The following is a 16380-nucleotide window of genomic DNA, read 5'->3' on the forward strand; positions in this document are numbered from 1 at the left end:
GCTTAATAAATATTTTAGATTATATCATAATCTATAACAATATTAAGCATTATAAATATTGTATGCAGTAAAATTGTCAAAATAAGTTGTGATAAACTAGAAAATAATTTAATCAAGTTCTTATAAAACCAATCAAATGTTCGGAAAATGATTATCGAGAAGATATCGAGTTAAAGTAATATACGCGATATGTAAAATAAGAAATAGAGTATGTGATATCGATCAGAATTATTATTGCATCAATTTTCTCTAAAATCGAAATAATATATAAATCGACAGTGATATAGGATCAGTTGATAGTTCCTAAAATTTAGTCTGTAATCGCGCATATCTGAAGATTCTAAAGTGCAAAAATAAATCAAGATTATCTGTGTGTGTATATATCTATTCAAATATATATTTTGTAAAGAAGCATAAAACTTTTCATTTGTGCATGGGTTCCAATTCTTTGAAGAGAGAATCCTTTAAAAAGCTATATTGAACATGAACACAACAGTATGAATATTATATCTTAGCAAATCTATTCTCTTAATTTGCATATTACAGAGGAAAAGAGAAAGAGAAATATTAAATATGTAATAATAAATACATATATGTAATAATAAATAAATATCCACAATGTACAAACTATATGATACTTTCCTCTGTCCTTCTTTCTCTAAACATTATATAATTTTTAACAACTCGTTAAATTTTTAAGTTGTTCTAAGAAATATAGAGAAAGTATATTTCTCTGCAAATATATTTTCTGTGTCAATATATTATGTTATATTTATTAATAATAATCAATAATAATAAATTTAATAATCAAATGGTGCAGACACAGATATATTAATAGATAATTTATTATTGTATTTTGGAATAGCCTTATTTTTCTATTGTCAAAATCTTATTTCCAACGTATATTATGTCTCTTTAATAAATAATAATATATAATTATAAAAAAATTATGTTACTCTCACAAGCAATTATCAATATTCTATAATCTAAAATCAAGAAATAGTCAATCAATAGACTTAGTAGAAATAGTCAAGACAAAATCACACCATAATAAATTTTAAAAACTACAGATACATGATTTTTCGCCTCTTTGGGAATTTGCTCTATAATACTTAGTAATTATATTTAATATGGATATTTTTTTAAAGTAAAAAATTATAGTACTGTATAGATACAATAATGTAGTTGGAGTGTTGTTCGATTAATGAATATTGGATCAAATCTTATAATATAATAGAAAATTTCAATTATTTTGTGTGTATGTTATATATATATATATATATAAAACATATACACAAAATCTTTTACATTATTCTACTATAAATTATACATTCATTGTATATGAATATAATGAAATTTTCTAATCATCTATTATAATAAGCAAGACAGTGTGATCACGTTCCCTAGTTCTAATAATTATTCTAATGCTGATTAATAAATAATAGTCAACTTTCATCCTTTATAAATTAAATAACAAACCTATCTTTTTTTACTTATTTTGTTTTATTTGATTAGTTTTTTTAGATTTGGTTTCGATCCTGTGTTCCAGTTTACGAATCAATCCATCTAATTCGTCCTGAGAGAAATAAAAATCAATTAATTGATATTTTATAGTTTTCGCATAATTAGAGAAAGACAATTTACTAATTAATTAAATATAGTAAGGGATGTTAAACTTACTTCATCGTAGGTATACATTAGAGTGCAATGTTTCAGAATCTGCTTTTTATGATTAATTAATTGCAATGCGTGTGGCAAACAGTAGACACTATCATCTTGCGAATTGTTCATCAATGAGACAAACAAGTTGGCTCTACATGTCTCACATTCAAAATCGCCATCATCCTCTTTCACTCTTTTTCCTTTCTTCCCTTTTCCACTATCTGGCAGAGGCAATCTTTCTCTATTATTAAGACCCACATTTTCCAGTTGTTTACGATAATCTAACTCCTTTTCACGGATCTTGATTACACTCGGCAATATCTAATTATATTAATATATTTAGTGCTCAATAATTTATATAATATTCGATTATTTTATGTTTTTTAAATTATAATCCTGTAATTATAATACAAATTTAATTTTACCTGTTTTAATATATCTATATGAGATCTGGTATCATTAATAATATTAAATAATAACCTCTCGAATGAAAAAATAGAGGGTTCACAACTGTCTTGTATGTCCTGAAACCATATCATATTTCAATTTAAGTAACGAAATCATTACAAATTTCAGAGAGAAAAGATTCTATACATATCGGCACATATACCTTGTATACTTGTTCGACTGTTTCCAACCAGGATGGTTGTGCGAAATATACACTTTCGGATACAACGTAACCAGTGCATATACTCGACGTGAACGCTTTCGGAAATACAATTATGAACTGTCCTGGTTCTTGCACGGTCTTACATAACGGCACACCGTTACTGACTAACAATTCTGGTGGGACCATGGCAGTGTCGGAAGGCAACCATATAGTTTTATTTTTACAATATCGTGGTACCATTTTCGAGAGTGCTTCTCGGAAATTGTTGTTATGTTCGTCTGGTATCCCGTACCAAATTTTTTTAGCACCTGTATGTAGATATTCTATCCATGGCAGACCATGTGGATCGCGATACCAACAACAAGCGCTAAACAACATACCCACGTGCAGCGTTGGCACGGTCACACCTAAAAATAAGTGAGAATTGCATGGCTTGTACGAAAATATTATCGTCGGAACCATAAGTTGCATACCCATTAATGGGCCCAAGGCTCTCAATACCGATCCGGCATTATTAGTGAGTACTTTGAGATTCCAGGAGTGTCTGGCGAACGGGCTGTTTTTGGCAACGGAAAAGCCAAATCCACGACCGCTTGAATCGATGCTCGCCGCGTGTACACAGACATGACGTTTCCTTTCGGCGACATGTTTCCAAAACGCACTCTCCACCTCGTCGGCTGAAGCGCCTTCGGCTTCGTTTCCTCGTTGATTTTCGCCGAACCACATACGTTGTGTATTACGGGCAATTCGGTAAAAAGCGTTCAACGGCATGTTTCTTCCCTATTTAATGTAATTAGTATGTATGTATATATATATATATATATATATATATATATATATATATATATATGTCAATTTAATTACCCTATATAACTGCGATAAAAGTATATCAATATAATGTTTTTTGATTATTAAATAATAATTATGTTGCCAATATAAGATGCAGAATATATCAAAAATAATACATTCAATAAATTAATTTTTAGTGGAATAGTAAAAATTTAATGAAAGAATTGGTTTTCGGATTTATTTAAATTTCAGGCTTATTTAAAATTAAAGACTAAAAAGCATTAGCAAATTAACAGTTTCAAAAGAATGCACATTCAAGAGAATGATTTAACATCTATTTTGCAAAACAGGTAAAAAGAATTATAATAATTATTAATGTCTCTTGTCATACCTTCACGATACATTCCTCAATTTCATCAGAACTATCATCTTCTTCTTCCTCATCATTATCATTGGATGACGCTTCCTGTCTTTGCAAAGTTTTGCTTTCCTTTTTCATCCATTCAGCTTCAACCTCATGAAACAATTTTTCGCGTTCCTCTGTGAAAACAAAAGTATATAATATAAAAGCTTTAACAACATACTCTCTTTTAAAATGTAATTATTTATAATATGTAATATGTATACCTGGGGATAATGTATCATATGGCAATAAATATTTGCAGTAAATATCATCTAATTTGGTAACACGATCTTGTGCAGATTTAGGTATCTTCATACCATCTGCTACCTTTTGCCATTTTTTCTTTTCAATAACTTCTTTCAATCCACCCAAATTTTGAACTGTTTGATATAAATGAGGTAAATCAACTTCCATCCCACCAATCTAAAAGAATTAATTATATTGATAATTATATATATATGTGTATATATATATATATATATATATATATATATATATATATATATATATATATATATATATAAATTGAATTTTAAATATCTTCTGAAGTTATACAATATCCGATAAACAATATTAGAAAATAAAATGATTTTACCCATGGTGGTTGAGTTAAAGTAATACTCTGAGTGGCTAAATATTTCTTAATAGCCATCATTTCTTTTACATTAGGACCCCATCTATGAAGCATGCGATGTACATATTGATTATAAGCGGTGAATCTCATGTCATCAGATACTTTACATTCTGGCTGAAAGATTAATATAATCGTAGTATTAATATAATCATACTTAAATAATATTTATTACATGTTATGTGTGTGTGTGTGTGTGTGTGTGTATTTAATAAATAATTAATGTATATTATCTATTAAATATTTTTTATGCAATATTTACTTTAAAATTTAGTGGAGGCACGACTCTACATATTCCAAACTTCTCGGCAATTGATCTTATTTTGTCTATATATTCCAAAGGATCCTGAAAATCTTTCTCTGTCGGATGAAACGTTGGTGCCTCAACTACGCGGGCCTCATTATTTCCGTTTTTTGCACTTGGAAAGTATGTGTTATTACTTGAGGAGTACAGTTCAGGTGTTTTCTGTTTACATTTCATTTGCGTCCTAAAAAATTTTTATCATATAAGCATAGTTGAGATTTATGTATATATAAGTATATAATAATTCTATAACCACGTTTCTTGCTATATGTTGAGAATGTAATATTAAATATACCTCTTGCCACTTTTTGTCGAATCTATAGAAGTTTTCCTTTCCCTAGATAACTTTGGAGATTTCGTAAGTTTTTCCAAATTGTTGTTGGCGCTCGTACTGACATTTGGACTTTTCAAGTTTGGCACCGAAATATCATTCTTCACCGGTGATATCGGTTGTGTCTCCGGCATACTTGTTACCGCGGTCGAAACAATTGTGGTCGTTGAGGTCGACGGAACTTGTTGTTGCTCAACTGTGGTCGCCGTGGAATTGGGTGGAGTACGCGTTGTCGGCTGTACCGTTCCTATCGGTGGACAACGCGCTACGGATAATGGTGGCTTAGTGACCAATTTAGCCCGAAGTAGTACTCTTTGATTAGGGCCGGTCGGTCCTTCTGTGCCGAGTTTAACAGCTACACCTTGTATCAATTGTTGTCCTTGTACCAAGTTCGGACCGCTCCTCGTAACAGCTTGCAACGGGATGTAAAATAGCTGTCCGTCGTTGTCGTCATCATTCTCGTTACTCGTTTCGGTCTGAGTAGATATCTCGGTACTCTTCTGCTGATTCGCATCGTCCTCTTGTTCTTGCGTAGTCTCGTCAAGATTTACCTGCACCGCTATAGAAGCACTGCAATTTACGTTGCTCCAACTCGTCGTAAGCTTATCGAGCGGTAATACTTGAACATTGGTTAAGCCTGCGAAATTCTTGGGCAGTTCAAACTTATTCAGTGTCGTATTCGTTGTGTTTATCGGGCCTTGTGTTTCCTGTTCTTTCGTCGCGAGTGTCCCAGTATTGGTCAGCAGCTTTTCCTTGCCGTCCATCGATGCTCCACAATTATCCTTAAAATTCGATTTATCAGCAATTACTTTGGTTTCTGCGGCTGTAGCAATCGACTTCGTGGTATCTTTCATCTTTCTCCTGAAGGGTGTGCTAATGGGAATCTCGGTGTCACTTTCAAATGCATAAACGCTACTCTCGTTCTCTGGTGAAAATGCATTCGCATTCGGAATTACCAATTTACGTTTAACCTTAGGTATGAAGGATTTTCGCAGTTGAAATATTTTCTTTTCCGTCGGTGATTTCTTCTCTATAGAATCGTCTGTCGAATTTTGATCCGACTTTGATACAGTATCGCTAGCATCTTCAGCGAGAACAGTATCCTTATTTGTCTTTTCGCATTTATTCTTAACAATTTCTTTCACAAACTCGGTATTAGTCTTATTTTTATTGGCAGTATTCTGCTGTTTTGCTTCGACCTTATGTACATCGGATGTTACTGGTATCACATTTCTGTTCTGTATGATCGTAGTACGGTCCTTCAAACTCATCTTTTCCGCTAATTTCGAAAGTGTTACATTGACGGGACGTACTAGATGCTGGATCTTTGTCGAGATAGACAGATGCGAAACATCCGCCTTCAACTTTTCCACAGGCTCATATTTGAAGGTCACAACATTCTCCATTTCTAGCTTGCTCTCCTCTTTGGCAAGTGAGCTTTCGTTCAGCCACTTCTCTATCTGTTCAGTTGACATATTTACCCGTTCTTTTCTTGTATGCAGAGTCGACAACGGCATATCTATAAGATTAGGAGAAACCTCGTTCTCGTGATTACACTTTTTACTCTGTATCTGTTCAATCGATGGTAATAAGGAGCTTTGTGTCTTGAGGGACAGATCCAATATCGATTTTTGATCTTGCATAGACATACTGTATTCATCATTTAATATGTTTGCGACTGAGGAACTAGCTTCGACCAATGAAGTCTTTTTTTTATTATTTAAAGTTGCGCTCTGACTCGATGTTTGCTTTGGTATGTCTGTTTTGATTAAATTTACTTTGTCATTGGATTCTGATTCTAGTAAATTAACATTAGCATGACACGAATTCAAAACTTTTGATATCGCCTTCTTAGTAAATCCGCGAAACGATTCCTCATCGTCCGATATTTTTGGCAGATCGGGTTTCGTATTTGTGTTTTGTGCATCATTGGAAATTGTCTTGCTATCTTTCATATTATTAATATTATCCGAAATCCGTTCTTCTTCTTCTTCATCATTCTCTTTTTTCTTTTTCATTTTATTGAGCAACATTCCCAATGTTTCCTCTTCGGATTCCACGTTTTTGTTCTGATCATTTTTAGAACATTTCTGTTTCGATTCACTAATCTTATCTGACGATGTTTTAGACAGATTTTGATCACGTTTACGTTTCATCACAAATTTTTCCTTAGCAGATTTTATACAACTTTGAACTTGAATTTTCGGTTTGTTATTTGTGTTACTTTGTACTTCTGGTTGTACAGCTGTATTTTTGGAGGACGATCTGAGGCTCCTACCGATTGGTTTGTCAAGTTTTCCAAGACTTTGTCTGGTAATAGGTCTCGTATTGTTTGTTTCTATCGAACTTTCAGATTCCTCGTCACTATCTTCCTCGCAATATCTCTGCACTCTCATTAGACGTTTGCTTTTTAGAATTAATTTGTTGTTTTTGCTCTTATCCAATCGCTTATTACCATTACTGTTAAAAGAATTAACCTTAGTATCCTTAGTTTTACTAACAGTTTTCGTACTAGTCTGTTTTACTTTGGCTTTAAGCTCGTTTTCTGTTTGCGCTATCCTACGAGCATTTGGCAATTCGGGAAAACTCTCGATTGAAACGTTATCTTCATTCTCTAGATCCGGGCTCACTAGTTTTCTACCAAGAATTTCCATATACACAGCAGCTGCTTCCTTAGTTTTTCTAGTAGGCCTACTAGAGGAATTTTGCGAAGAAATTTTGCCACTGTATGATCTCGTAACTCTTCTCATTTCCGATTTACTTCTGGTACAAATCTTTTTCTGAATACTTTTTTGTATGTTACGTTTTATTTGTGATGTCGACTTTTCCATAGGTAATTCTTCTTCTTCATCATCTTTTTCATCATGCTCCTCTTCAGATACATCTGTATATGTGCCATTATTTTTCAGTTTCAGATTAACTTTCTTCTTAGGTTTGGGTGGCACAATTTTTGTCTTTGATAAAGATTTGTTGCTTTTATCTGACAGTACACCACTTCTCAAGCCATGTCTCTTTGTTTCAATTCCAGGTAAGAATTTTCTCGGCGCCAATTGAATACCAGCCTTTATCATAGATCTCTCTGTACATGATCGTGTTCTCATAACACATGTGGCTTTGAATTTATTCTTGATCCTCTGTTTAGCAAGGCGTTGCTCTTGATATTTCTTTTTAAGCGCTTGAACTGTAGATGTTGCTGTTTTAAGTTTGGTAATGTTTTTGTGTATTGTACTAGGCACTTTCTTTTTATCTGGGACAACAGGTTTTACTTTTGTCACATTCTTCTGGCATGTGTCTTGTTTCTGGACCTCTATAGAAGTACTAGTACAGGATATCTTATCTGCAGAAGCACGAGCTGATATAGGCCTTTGTTTCTCTTTTTTATTACCAATGTTGAAGAAATTCAAATTGGGTGGCAAAATGGATGTTCCTAAATTTGGGGAAAAAATTATCATTTAAAAAAAATATTTTGATTCTAATTAGAATAACTGTAATTATAATCAAGAAATATCATAACAGTTTATTAAATTAAGTCATAGTTTCTTTAACAATCAATACTAATATTCTCCCTTGGATTCCAGAATATATTTATATATATATATATATATATATATATATATATATATATATATATATATATGTATTTTACTACAAAATATTTCAGTTTGTATCTTATCAATAAATGAAATAAATAGTATGGTAACAAAAGCTTATCTGTATTCTTTAAAGTATAGTATAATAAGTATCGTATAATTTTTTAGAAGATAAAATAAAAATAATAGATTTAATATAGAATAAAATTTGATATTTTTTTTAAATATGATAATATGATATAATAATAATTAACCTCTGAAGCATAAAAATGTTAGAAAGTCCTCTGTATTTGGACGTTTATGAGTTATTAATTCTGTCATCATGGCAGGTTTAGTTTTCTCTTTATCTTTGACAGGTGTAGGTGATGTATTGAACACTGTATTTGCACCTTGTGCAAACTTTCTTTGTGCGTGAACTTTGGTCCTGAAGTGAAAAAAAAATTACAAATTTAATATTAAAATATATTTTTTATATGTTACTATTTAAATATGCAAATACACAAACATAAATGTCATTACAAATATATCTTTTTTTAATGTATTTTATTTTTTATGAATAGAACAATATTATTGTAACAGTTGCAATTAGGAATGATTTATATGCAAATATTACCTCTTTGGAGATTCTGAAAGTGGTTCCATAAGATCCACCAGATCTCCCTCTTTCCTCTTCCTCTTGTCGTTACGATTCAGAACCATTCTGAGACAATGGGGATTTAAATATTAATGATAGGCCACGCGGGGCGAGTATAAAATCGACGTTCCAACGATTTCATGAAGCGTTTGGAATGTGTTCGATTAAATGCATCTCGCACACGAAGATTGATTTCACGTTTCCGATAAATAATCTCACAAGAACCGATATCTCGGACGATCGTTGGAAATCGCGAAACACGAGTGTACGTGCAACATCGTCGACGTATAATGATGGCCCCAATCGTCTTGTGAAAAAATTATGCCAGGTGATTTAATCCAAACCAGATTATTCGCGGTGAGTCCAGCTGATCGCAAGATGTGTATATATATATATATATATCGATAAAAATTATAGTTATCCACGTTGTTCCAAAAGAATCACTAGCTTCATATTTTTGCTCGGGTAACAGTTGTTTATTATGGTTTATTATGTCAAATTAAAATTAAATACCACGATTTCTCTCGACCTGTGATACGAGTATACATAGATCCGTATGTATCGCGAAATAATATCGATTTTTTTTAAGACCCATTTCTATAATGCGCATGTAAGTATATTAAATTTTTCATGATTAAATTATCACAAATCTTTAGATGCTTATTGCGTGTCTTTAATTAAAATTAATAGAAAATATATATCCAATAAAATATATTTTCGAAGAATTCCAAATTCTAGCGATACTTCTTTGTTTCTAACAACGAAGAGAAGCCTGATAGACCAGACCATAGTACTATAGACACATAGATCGGCTCCTGCCATGAGAGACAGCGAGAAACATATGAAGGACAGAAATACCCAGAATGCTATTTCTATCCTTGTCTTAAGTGAAAGAAGTAGGGATGAAACTGGACTGTGGACGATTCTCGCTTCTTCCAGGGCGGAACAGCTGATAAGTCAGTCACTGCGAAGTTAGAACTGGGATATTTTTCTTGCAGTTATACTAAAACGCACGTTATTCATCCGAGATGAAAAAGAAGGTAAAGATATGAATATTGTGTAAATACAGAGAGTAGAATCTGTGTAGATTTGTTTATTTTTTATTTTTTATTAATGTGCACAAATATATGATTCCCCATCTGAATGAGAATATTGTATGTGAATATTATATTTTTTTTAGGTATTGCTAATGGGCAAAAGTGGCTCCGGGAAGACGAGTATGCGTAGCATTATTTTTGCTAATTACATCGCTCGGGATACTCATCGTCTAGGAGCAACAAGTCAGTTATTTATATATAATATTAATTATGATTACAATTCCTACAGGATTTGTTAAAAAAAAAAAAAAATTGGTTACAGTTGATGTAGAACATTCTCATGTTCGTTTTCTCGGCAATTTGGTGCTGAATTTGTGGGATTGCGGTGGCCAAGAAGCATTTATGGAAAATTATTTTGCATCACAGCGTGATAATATATTCAGAAATGTAGAAGTATTAATTTATGTCTTTGATGTGGAATCAAGAGAATTGGACAAAGATATGCATTATTACCAAAGCTGTCTAGAAGCGATACTACAGAATAGTCCAGAAGCAAAAATATTTTGCCTTGTTCACAAAATGGATCTTGTACAAGAGGACCAACGTGATTATATATTTAGGGAGAGAGAGGAAGATCTAAAAAGACTGAGTTTGCCTTTGGAATGCACTTGCTTTAGAACTAGTATATGGGATGAAACATTATACAGGTAAATATTATAAAGTTTTATGAACATATGCAATATTCCAAATATTCTGATTACAAACCAGTACTAATCATTATTATTTTAGGGCTTGGTCGTCAATTGTATACATGTTGATTCCAAATGTGAAAGAACTTGAGCAAAGTTTGAATCAGTTTGCCAATATTATCGATGCAGATGAAGTTCTTCTATTTGAAAGAGCAACCTTTTTGGTAATAAGCCATTGTCAGCGACAATTTCATAGAGATGTTCATCGCTTTGAAAAAGTTTCCAATATAATAAAACAGTTTAAATTGAGTTGCAGGTAAGTATATTGTAGCTTACAAAGAAAAGATATTAAAAAGAGTGAGAAATGTAATATTCAAGATATTATTAATTTTTCAGTAAATTAGCAGCACAGTTTCAAAGCATGGAAGTTAGGAATAGCAATTTCGCGGCTTTTATTGATATATTTACTTCGAATACATATGTAATGGTCATCATGTCCGACCCAACTATACGTAGGTATCCAAAATTTATTCACTGTATTTTTAAAAATTGTGTTGCTAAAACACGTTATATTCTTTCAGCATCTGCAGCAACATTAATTAACATACGCAACGCGCGAAAACACTTTGAAAAATTGGAGCGCGCTAGTCAGAGCTCGGCATTAAGCAGATAGAAGTCGGCGCGACCCAGGCGCCTCGTCACCCGGGTCCAATCTGTTAATAACTGTTGAATTTACGAAACTCAGAATTTTGCATTGTGCCGTTAAGATAATAAGACATGTGATTGAGAGAACATGTTCGTTAACAAAGTCAGGTCACAAAATATACTTTATAATGTACAGTTTTCAACATGAGCGTCTATGACAAAGTATATGTATAATTGACGTGTCTGAAAGAGCCTAACGCAGGCTGACAGTTATCGATATCTTAAATTGTAATATATAAAATGAATTCATCTCATTTATATTATATATATGAATATGATATAATACTATGATGATAACCCAAGTCGACTTGCAATACCCAATGAATATTAGTAATAAATGAATCATTGCAGTCATATGTCTTTCTTTTGTATTTGCATGTATTACTATATAATATGCATTTCACAATATATAACAATATAACAATATAAAACTGAATGTCTATCTGAGACTTCAGGTCTCGAATATGACTCGCAATGGTTAAAGTTTTTGATAAAGATAATCGCGATTGCTCTTAATTATGTACTCATCGATCAATTTTACTATTGAGAATTTTCTTCTTTCAAATATAAAATGAACTTTCAAGTAAATATACAGCCTGTTGCATTAAAATATGATAATGGTAAAATTGATAAATGATAAACGCTAATGATGTAGGAAAGATGTTCTATGGTGTATTTACACCATAAGTAAAATTTGTGTACGAGATTTAACAGATTAAGGTGTATTTTAAAAAAAAATGTGTAAATAAAAAATATATTAATATCACAAACTATTTTTTTTTACGTCGGATATATATTTGCTTTTTGATAAATTAAAGAGAATTGATATAAACATTTCCGAACTAGAAATAACATTTAATATTAGAAACTAATTAAGTAATTAGTAAACTAATTAACTAATTAATATATTACTCCAATTTAATTCAGATTTATTGTAAGACCATTCATATATATATTCGAAAGATTTTTTAGTCCTCAAAATATATTTGGAATTAACGATGTGGCTGACTTAAAAAAAAAAACTATTATATTTATATATTTATATATATTTAAATCTAAATTGATTTAAATCAAAGAAAAATTAAATTTCCCGCCGTTGCGTCGATAAATGGCGGAATTGTGAACTATCATTGCTCTTCATTCAGGAAAATAAATTTTTCACAGTTATTTCATAGTTAGTTGCTTGAATGCTACGATGGACAGAATACTCAAAGGAATCATGAAGTACAGAAAGTGTCATCGGGAAGGGATGGTGAAGCAATTTCAACAAGTCCGAGATCATCCCGAGGTACGCTCGTATGATATCAAAGAAAAAAATCTCGCATGATTTTTCGGTGCATAAGTACTCGCGCTATAATATCGCTAACAATGGGGGGTCCACGTGCTACTTGTTGATATATAATTTTTACGCGCATCGAGGGCCATTTACCCAAAATAAAATTTCAAATCAGATTATTTAATATAATACATAAATTTAATTAATTTGACACAATCGGACAATTTTTTAAAAATGTACAGTGATCTAAAATTATGACCTTGAACCCTTGATTGGCCAATAACTGATTAGAATACTCATCATAATGCTAACGGCATTATAATTTTAAAATGTCGCGAATGTTATATTTCAACTATATAAACTTATAAATAGACTTCATACAAATAATGATAAAACTAAAGGACAGAAATATGTGTTTAGATCGATATCTCTTCGTTACATAAAATGCTTTAAGAAAGAGCGATGTAAGAAAAATAGAAGAGTGAGAGTAAGAGAGAGAGAGAGAGAGAGAGAGAGAGAGAGAATGTAAGAGCGAGGTGACTTTCGCTTTTTTTCTCTCCATCAAATGCACAATCAGAAAAGGAAAGCATCTAATTGTCTATTGTCATCTTCTGCTAATGTTGTCATTGAATTTCCAATAGGAGAGCGCGCAGTCTATTTATATAAATATTGTGTACGTGGCATTTAGAAAAACTCTTACCGACGATATTACATGATGTAAAAAGTTGATTACAGTGTGTTCTGTTTTTACCATGAACATACCCTGTCGATACAATAGAATATTTACAGAGCAGAACATCTATTTTATTCATCAATGGTAAGGTAAGATGGAAATATTTCGTGCAATCAGGATTGCGCCGTGATTTTCTAAATTATGTTTACTTGCATTGTTTATGTATTATTTGCATAATATTTATACGAACTTTTTCATAATAATAGAAATAAGGATGTGAACTACGTAACTATTATAAATTAAATGTCAGAATGCAAAAAAATAGAATTGTATATTATAAAGAAGCATTAATAAAATATATAATATATCAATATATATAATATTAAATTTTACGCATAAATGCTCAAACCAGATTTCAATTATTCTGTATTTTATCGGTGAAAAGCGACCCTCAAATAAAAGTCTGGATATTACGGACAATTTTGACAAAAATCAATAGTGACCTGATTTTATAGAATAACATTTACATAGATTAATTACAACGTTGAAAATTTTAATATTTTCGATCGATTCTGCTATTTTTCGCTAAAGTCAATCAGTAAAAAGTCAGATAATGTCCACTTATTCTCTCTCTCTCTCTCTCTCTCTCTCTCTCTCTCTCTCTCTCTCTCTCTCTCTCTCTCTCTCTCTCTCTCTCGGATATCAATAATTTTATTCAAGGAAAAATAATGTAAGAAATGTAGGAGAAGAAATGTTACATCCTCATTATGTAAATTTTGAACCCTTTGAAACATCTAACGGTAAAAGTCAACAAAAGAATTGAAATGACGAAAGATTTAACCGAAAGACCTTCCACTCTAATTGCAAGCTACAGTTATAATTATAACAAAAGGTTACAATCTGATGTATATTGTTACTTTTATCTTTAGCCGAAAGCAGTGTTCTTTACCTGCATGGACTCCCGGATGATCCCAACTAGATTTACGGAAACAAACGTTGGGGACATGTTTGTCGGTACGACAATCTATTATAGCATTATCTCGATCGCTCGTACTTGTGTTATCGCTGTTGGTTCATTTTTTATCTTTTTCGATTTGAACGCAGTGTATTTTTTTCCTCTAATACGATGCTTCTTAAGACAAAGATTTCTCTAACGAGATGTGTACGATATTCGATGTAATTTCAATTTTATATAATGTATTTTTATTGGTCCAAATATTTTACTTGAATAGAAAAAATCATGGGAATACCATATATATCCATATTAATATCTTACATGTATATATATATATTAAATTAAATATTATATGTATATATGAATTAATATTTTGTGTTTTATATATGTTATTTTTTGTTATTTTATACATATAAACTAAACAAGAAATCAGAAAAATACTCTTTTAATATAACGTATATTTAAAGATATTTTTGTGTTTTTCTTGAAATATTTTTGATTCATTAGATACGTGTGGCTTCTGAATTTTTTCAATTCATTCATGGGAGCAACGTGGAGAGTCGAAAATAAAATCAGACGGCCTAACAGAGTTTTCCTTTTCAGTCCGAAATCCCGGTAATGTTGTTCCACACTCGCAACATTTTATGGACGAATTCACTATGTGCGAATCGGCGGCGCTGGAACTTGGTTGTGTGGTAAACGATATAAGGCACGTTATTGTTTGCGGTCATAGTGATTGTAAGGCGATGAATCTGCTCTATGCTTTGCGGGATGAGGAATTTGCGTCAAAAGTATGTTCCTTAGCTAATCCTATATATATATTTTTTTTCTACATGAAATAATCACTTACAACGAAACGCAAAAGTTCTTTAGTGTTTACGCGTAAAATCGTAATGCCATCCAAAATTTTTAGACAAATAGAAGAATATCTCCGTTAAGAGCGTGGCTGTGCGCGCATGCTAGTAGCAGTTTGACAAAATTTCAACATCTCGAAGTTACCGGTTTCTACGAGCCGATCATTTTTCAGGCTGAGACACCACTGCGAAAATTCGTCGCTTACATCGATCCGGAAGATAAGTTTACTATCGAGGACAAGTTGTCGCAAGTTAGTTGTCGCGAAAAAAGTGTTTGCGCGTGAAAAGAATTTATATTAACATTGTTATTCTAAATTTATCTTGTTGCAGATCAATACGTTGCAACAACTTCAAAATATCGCGTCGTACGGGTTCTTGAAGAAACGTTTAGAGAGACACGATTTGCACATCCACGCGCTGTGGTTCGATATTTATACCGGGGATATTTATTATTTCAGCCGAGCCAATAAAAGATTTGTGGAGATAAATGAAATAACGGAGCCGTCCTTGCTTAAAGAAATTAAAAGATATTATTCGTAGGCGTTTTTTCGCGAAATATTTATAATGCCAATATTGCTAATATTACATTTCCAAAACGTACAAATTGTGAATCGCAAAGAAAGTAATTTATTTTTTTATCTACTCAAATTTGCAAATTTTATTTACATTTATCTTGAAGCATTGCACTAATTATACGGTGAATAAAATTTGTGTACCATACAATACAAATAATTTAGTTGATTTTACGAGAGTTATATCACAAATTATATATTGAAGTTTAACGTAAAATATATTTTTCGTTGATTTATATAATATATAATATAACTATTTTATATATATATATATATATATATATATATATATACATATACGCACATATAAAATTCTATTTATGGAGAATATAATATATTATAATATAAACTATTTGCAAAGATATAAAATCTCCGTTATGGAATCAAGTGGGCTTCATTATATTCTTTTTTTTCTGATTTTGTAACTTACAATTGTTATTCCAATTTATTTCTAATTCGAAAAACGAAAAAAGTCAAGATTCAGAAAAGCATCAAAGAGTCTCAAATCAATGGTAAGAACTATCTATAGATGGATGCATGGCTTCGAATGAATTAGAGCATGCCGGTTCTGAAAGAGAAAGCAAAACAACTAAAGAAGCTATGAGGAATCAGAATTACACAGCGTTATATTGTTATTAAGATTCGCAACTATATGCTTGGCACAA

The 16380-nt window shown here is 31.6% G+C and overlaps 3 protein-coding genes across 4 annotated transcripts; 2 read left to right on the forward strand and 1 right to left on the reverse strand.

Annotated features, from left to right (window-relative positions):
• Positions 1-1317: 1317 nt before the first annotated feature.
• Jarid2 (Jumonji, AT rich interactive domain 2) lies at positions 1318-9528 on the reverse strand. Its single transcript, XM_070292704.1, has 12 exons — positions 8934-9528; positions 8575-8744; positions 4695-8157; positions 4358-4583; positions 4060-4212; positions 3689-3887; positions 3453-3601; positions 2746-3052; positions 2273-2679; positions 2088-2186; positions 1681-1983; positions 1318-1576 (listed from the first exon to the last, which is right to left on the reverse strand). The coding sequence occupies exons 1-12, from the start codon at positions 9017-9019 to the stop codon at positions 1490-1492; spliced, it is 5649 nt and encodes a 1882-aa protein (XP_070148805.1). The 5' UTR covers positions 9020-9528; the 3' UTR covers positions 1318-1489.
• On the forward strand, positions 9047-12100 carry Raga-b (Ras-related GTP binding A/B). 2 transcript variants are annotated; one of them, XM_070292712.1, is made up of 7 exons: positions 9047-9311; positions 9693-9994; positions 10135-10234; positions 10314-10698; positions 10781-10996; positions 11077-11192; positions 11262-12100. In XM_070292712.1, exons 2-7 carry the CDS (start codon positions 9983-9985, stop codon positions 11351-11353), a joined length of 921 nt encoding a protein of 306 aa, XP_070148813.1. In that variant the 5' UTR covers positions 9047-9311; positions 9693-9982; the 3' UTR covers positions 11354-12100. The 2 variants fall into 2 exon arrangements, with proteins under 2 accessions (XP_070148813.1, XP_070148814.1); XM_070292713.1 differs by having other exon boundaries at positions 9721-9994.
• Positions 12101-12502: 402 nt separating this feature from the next.
• Positions 12503-15877, forward strand: Cahbeta (carbonic anhydrase beta). Its single transcript, XM_070292714.1, has 5 exons — positions 12503-12673; positions 14264-14348; positions 14893-15080; positions 15203-15394; positions 15474-15877. The coding sequence occupies exons 1-5, from the start codon at positions 12581-12583 to the stop codon at positions 15681-15683; spliced, it is 768 nt and encodes a 255-aa protein (XP_070148815.1). The 5' UTR covers positions 12503-12580; the 3' UTR covers positions 15684-15877.
• Positions 15878-16380: the final 503 nt, after the last annotated feature.

Source organism: Polyergus mexicanus, unplaced genomic scaffold (genome assembly GCF_030449975.1).
Source record: "Polyergus mexicanus isolate NDT 795.1 unplaced genomic scaffold, iyPolMexi1.0 SCAF_3, whole genome shotgun sequence".
Lineage (NCBI taxonomy): Eukaryota > Metazoa > Arthropoda > Insecta > Hymenoptera > Formicidae > Polyergus > Polyergus mexicanus.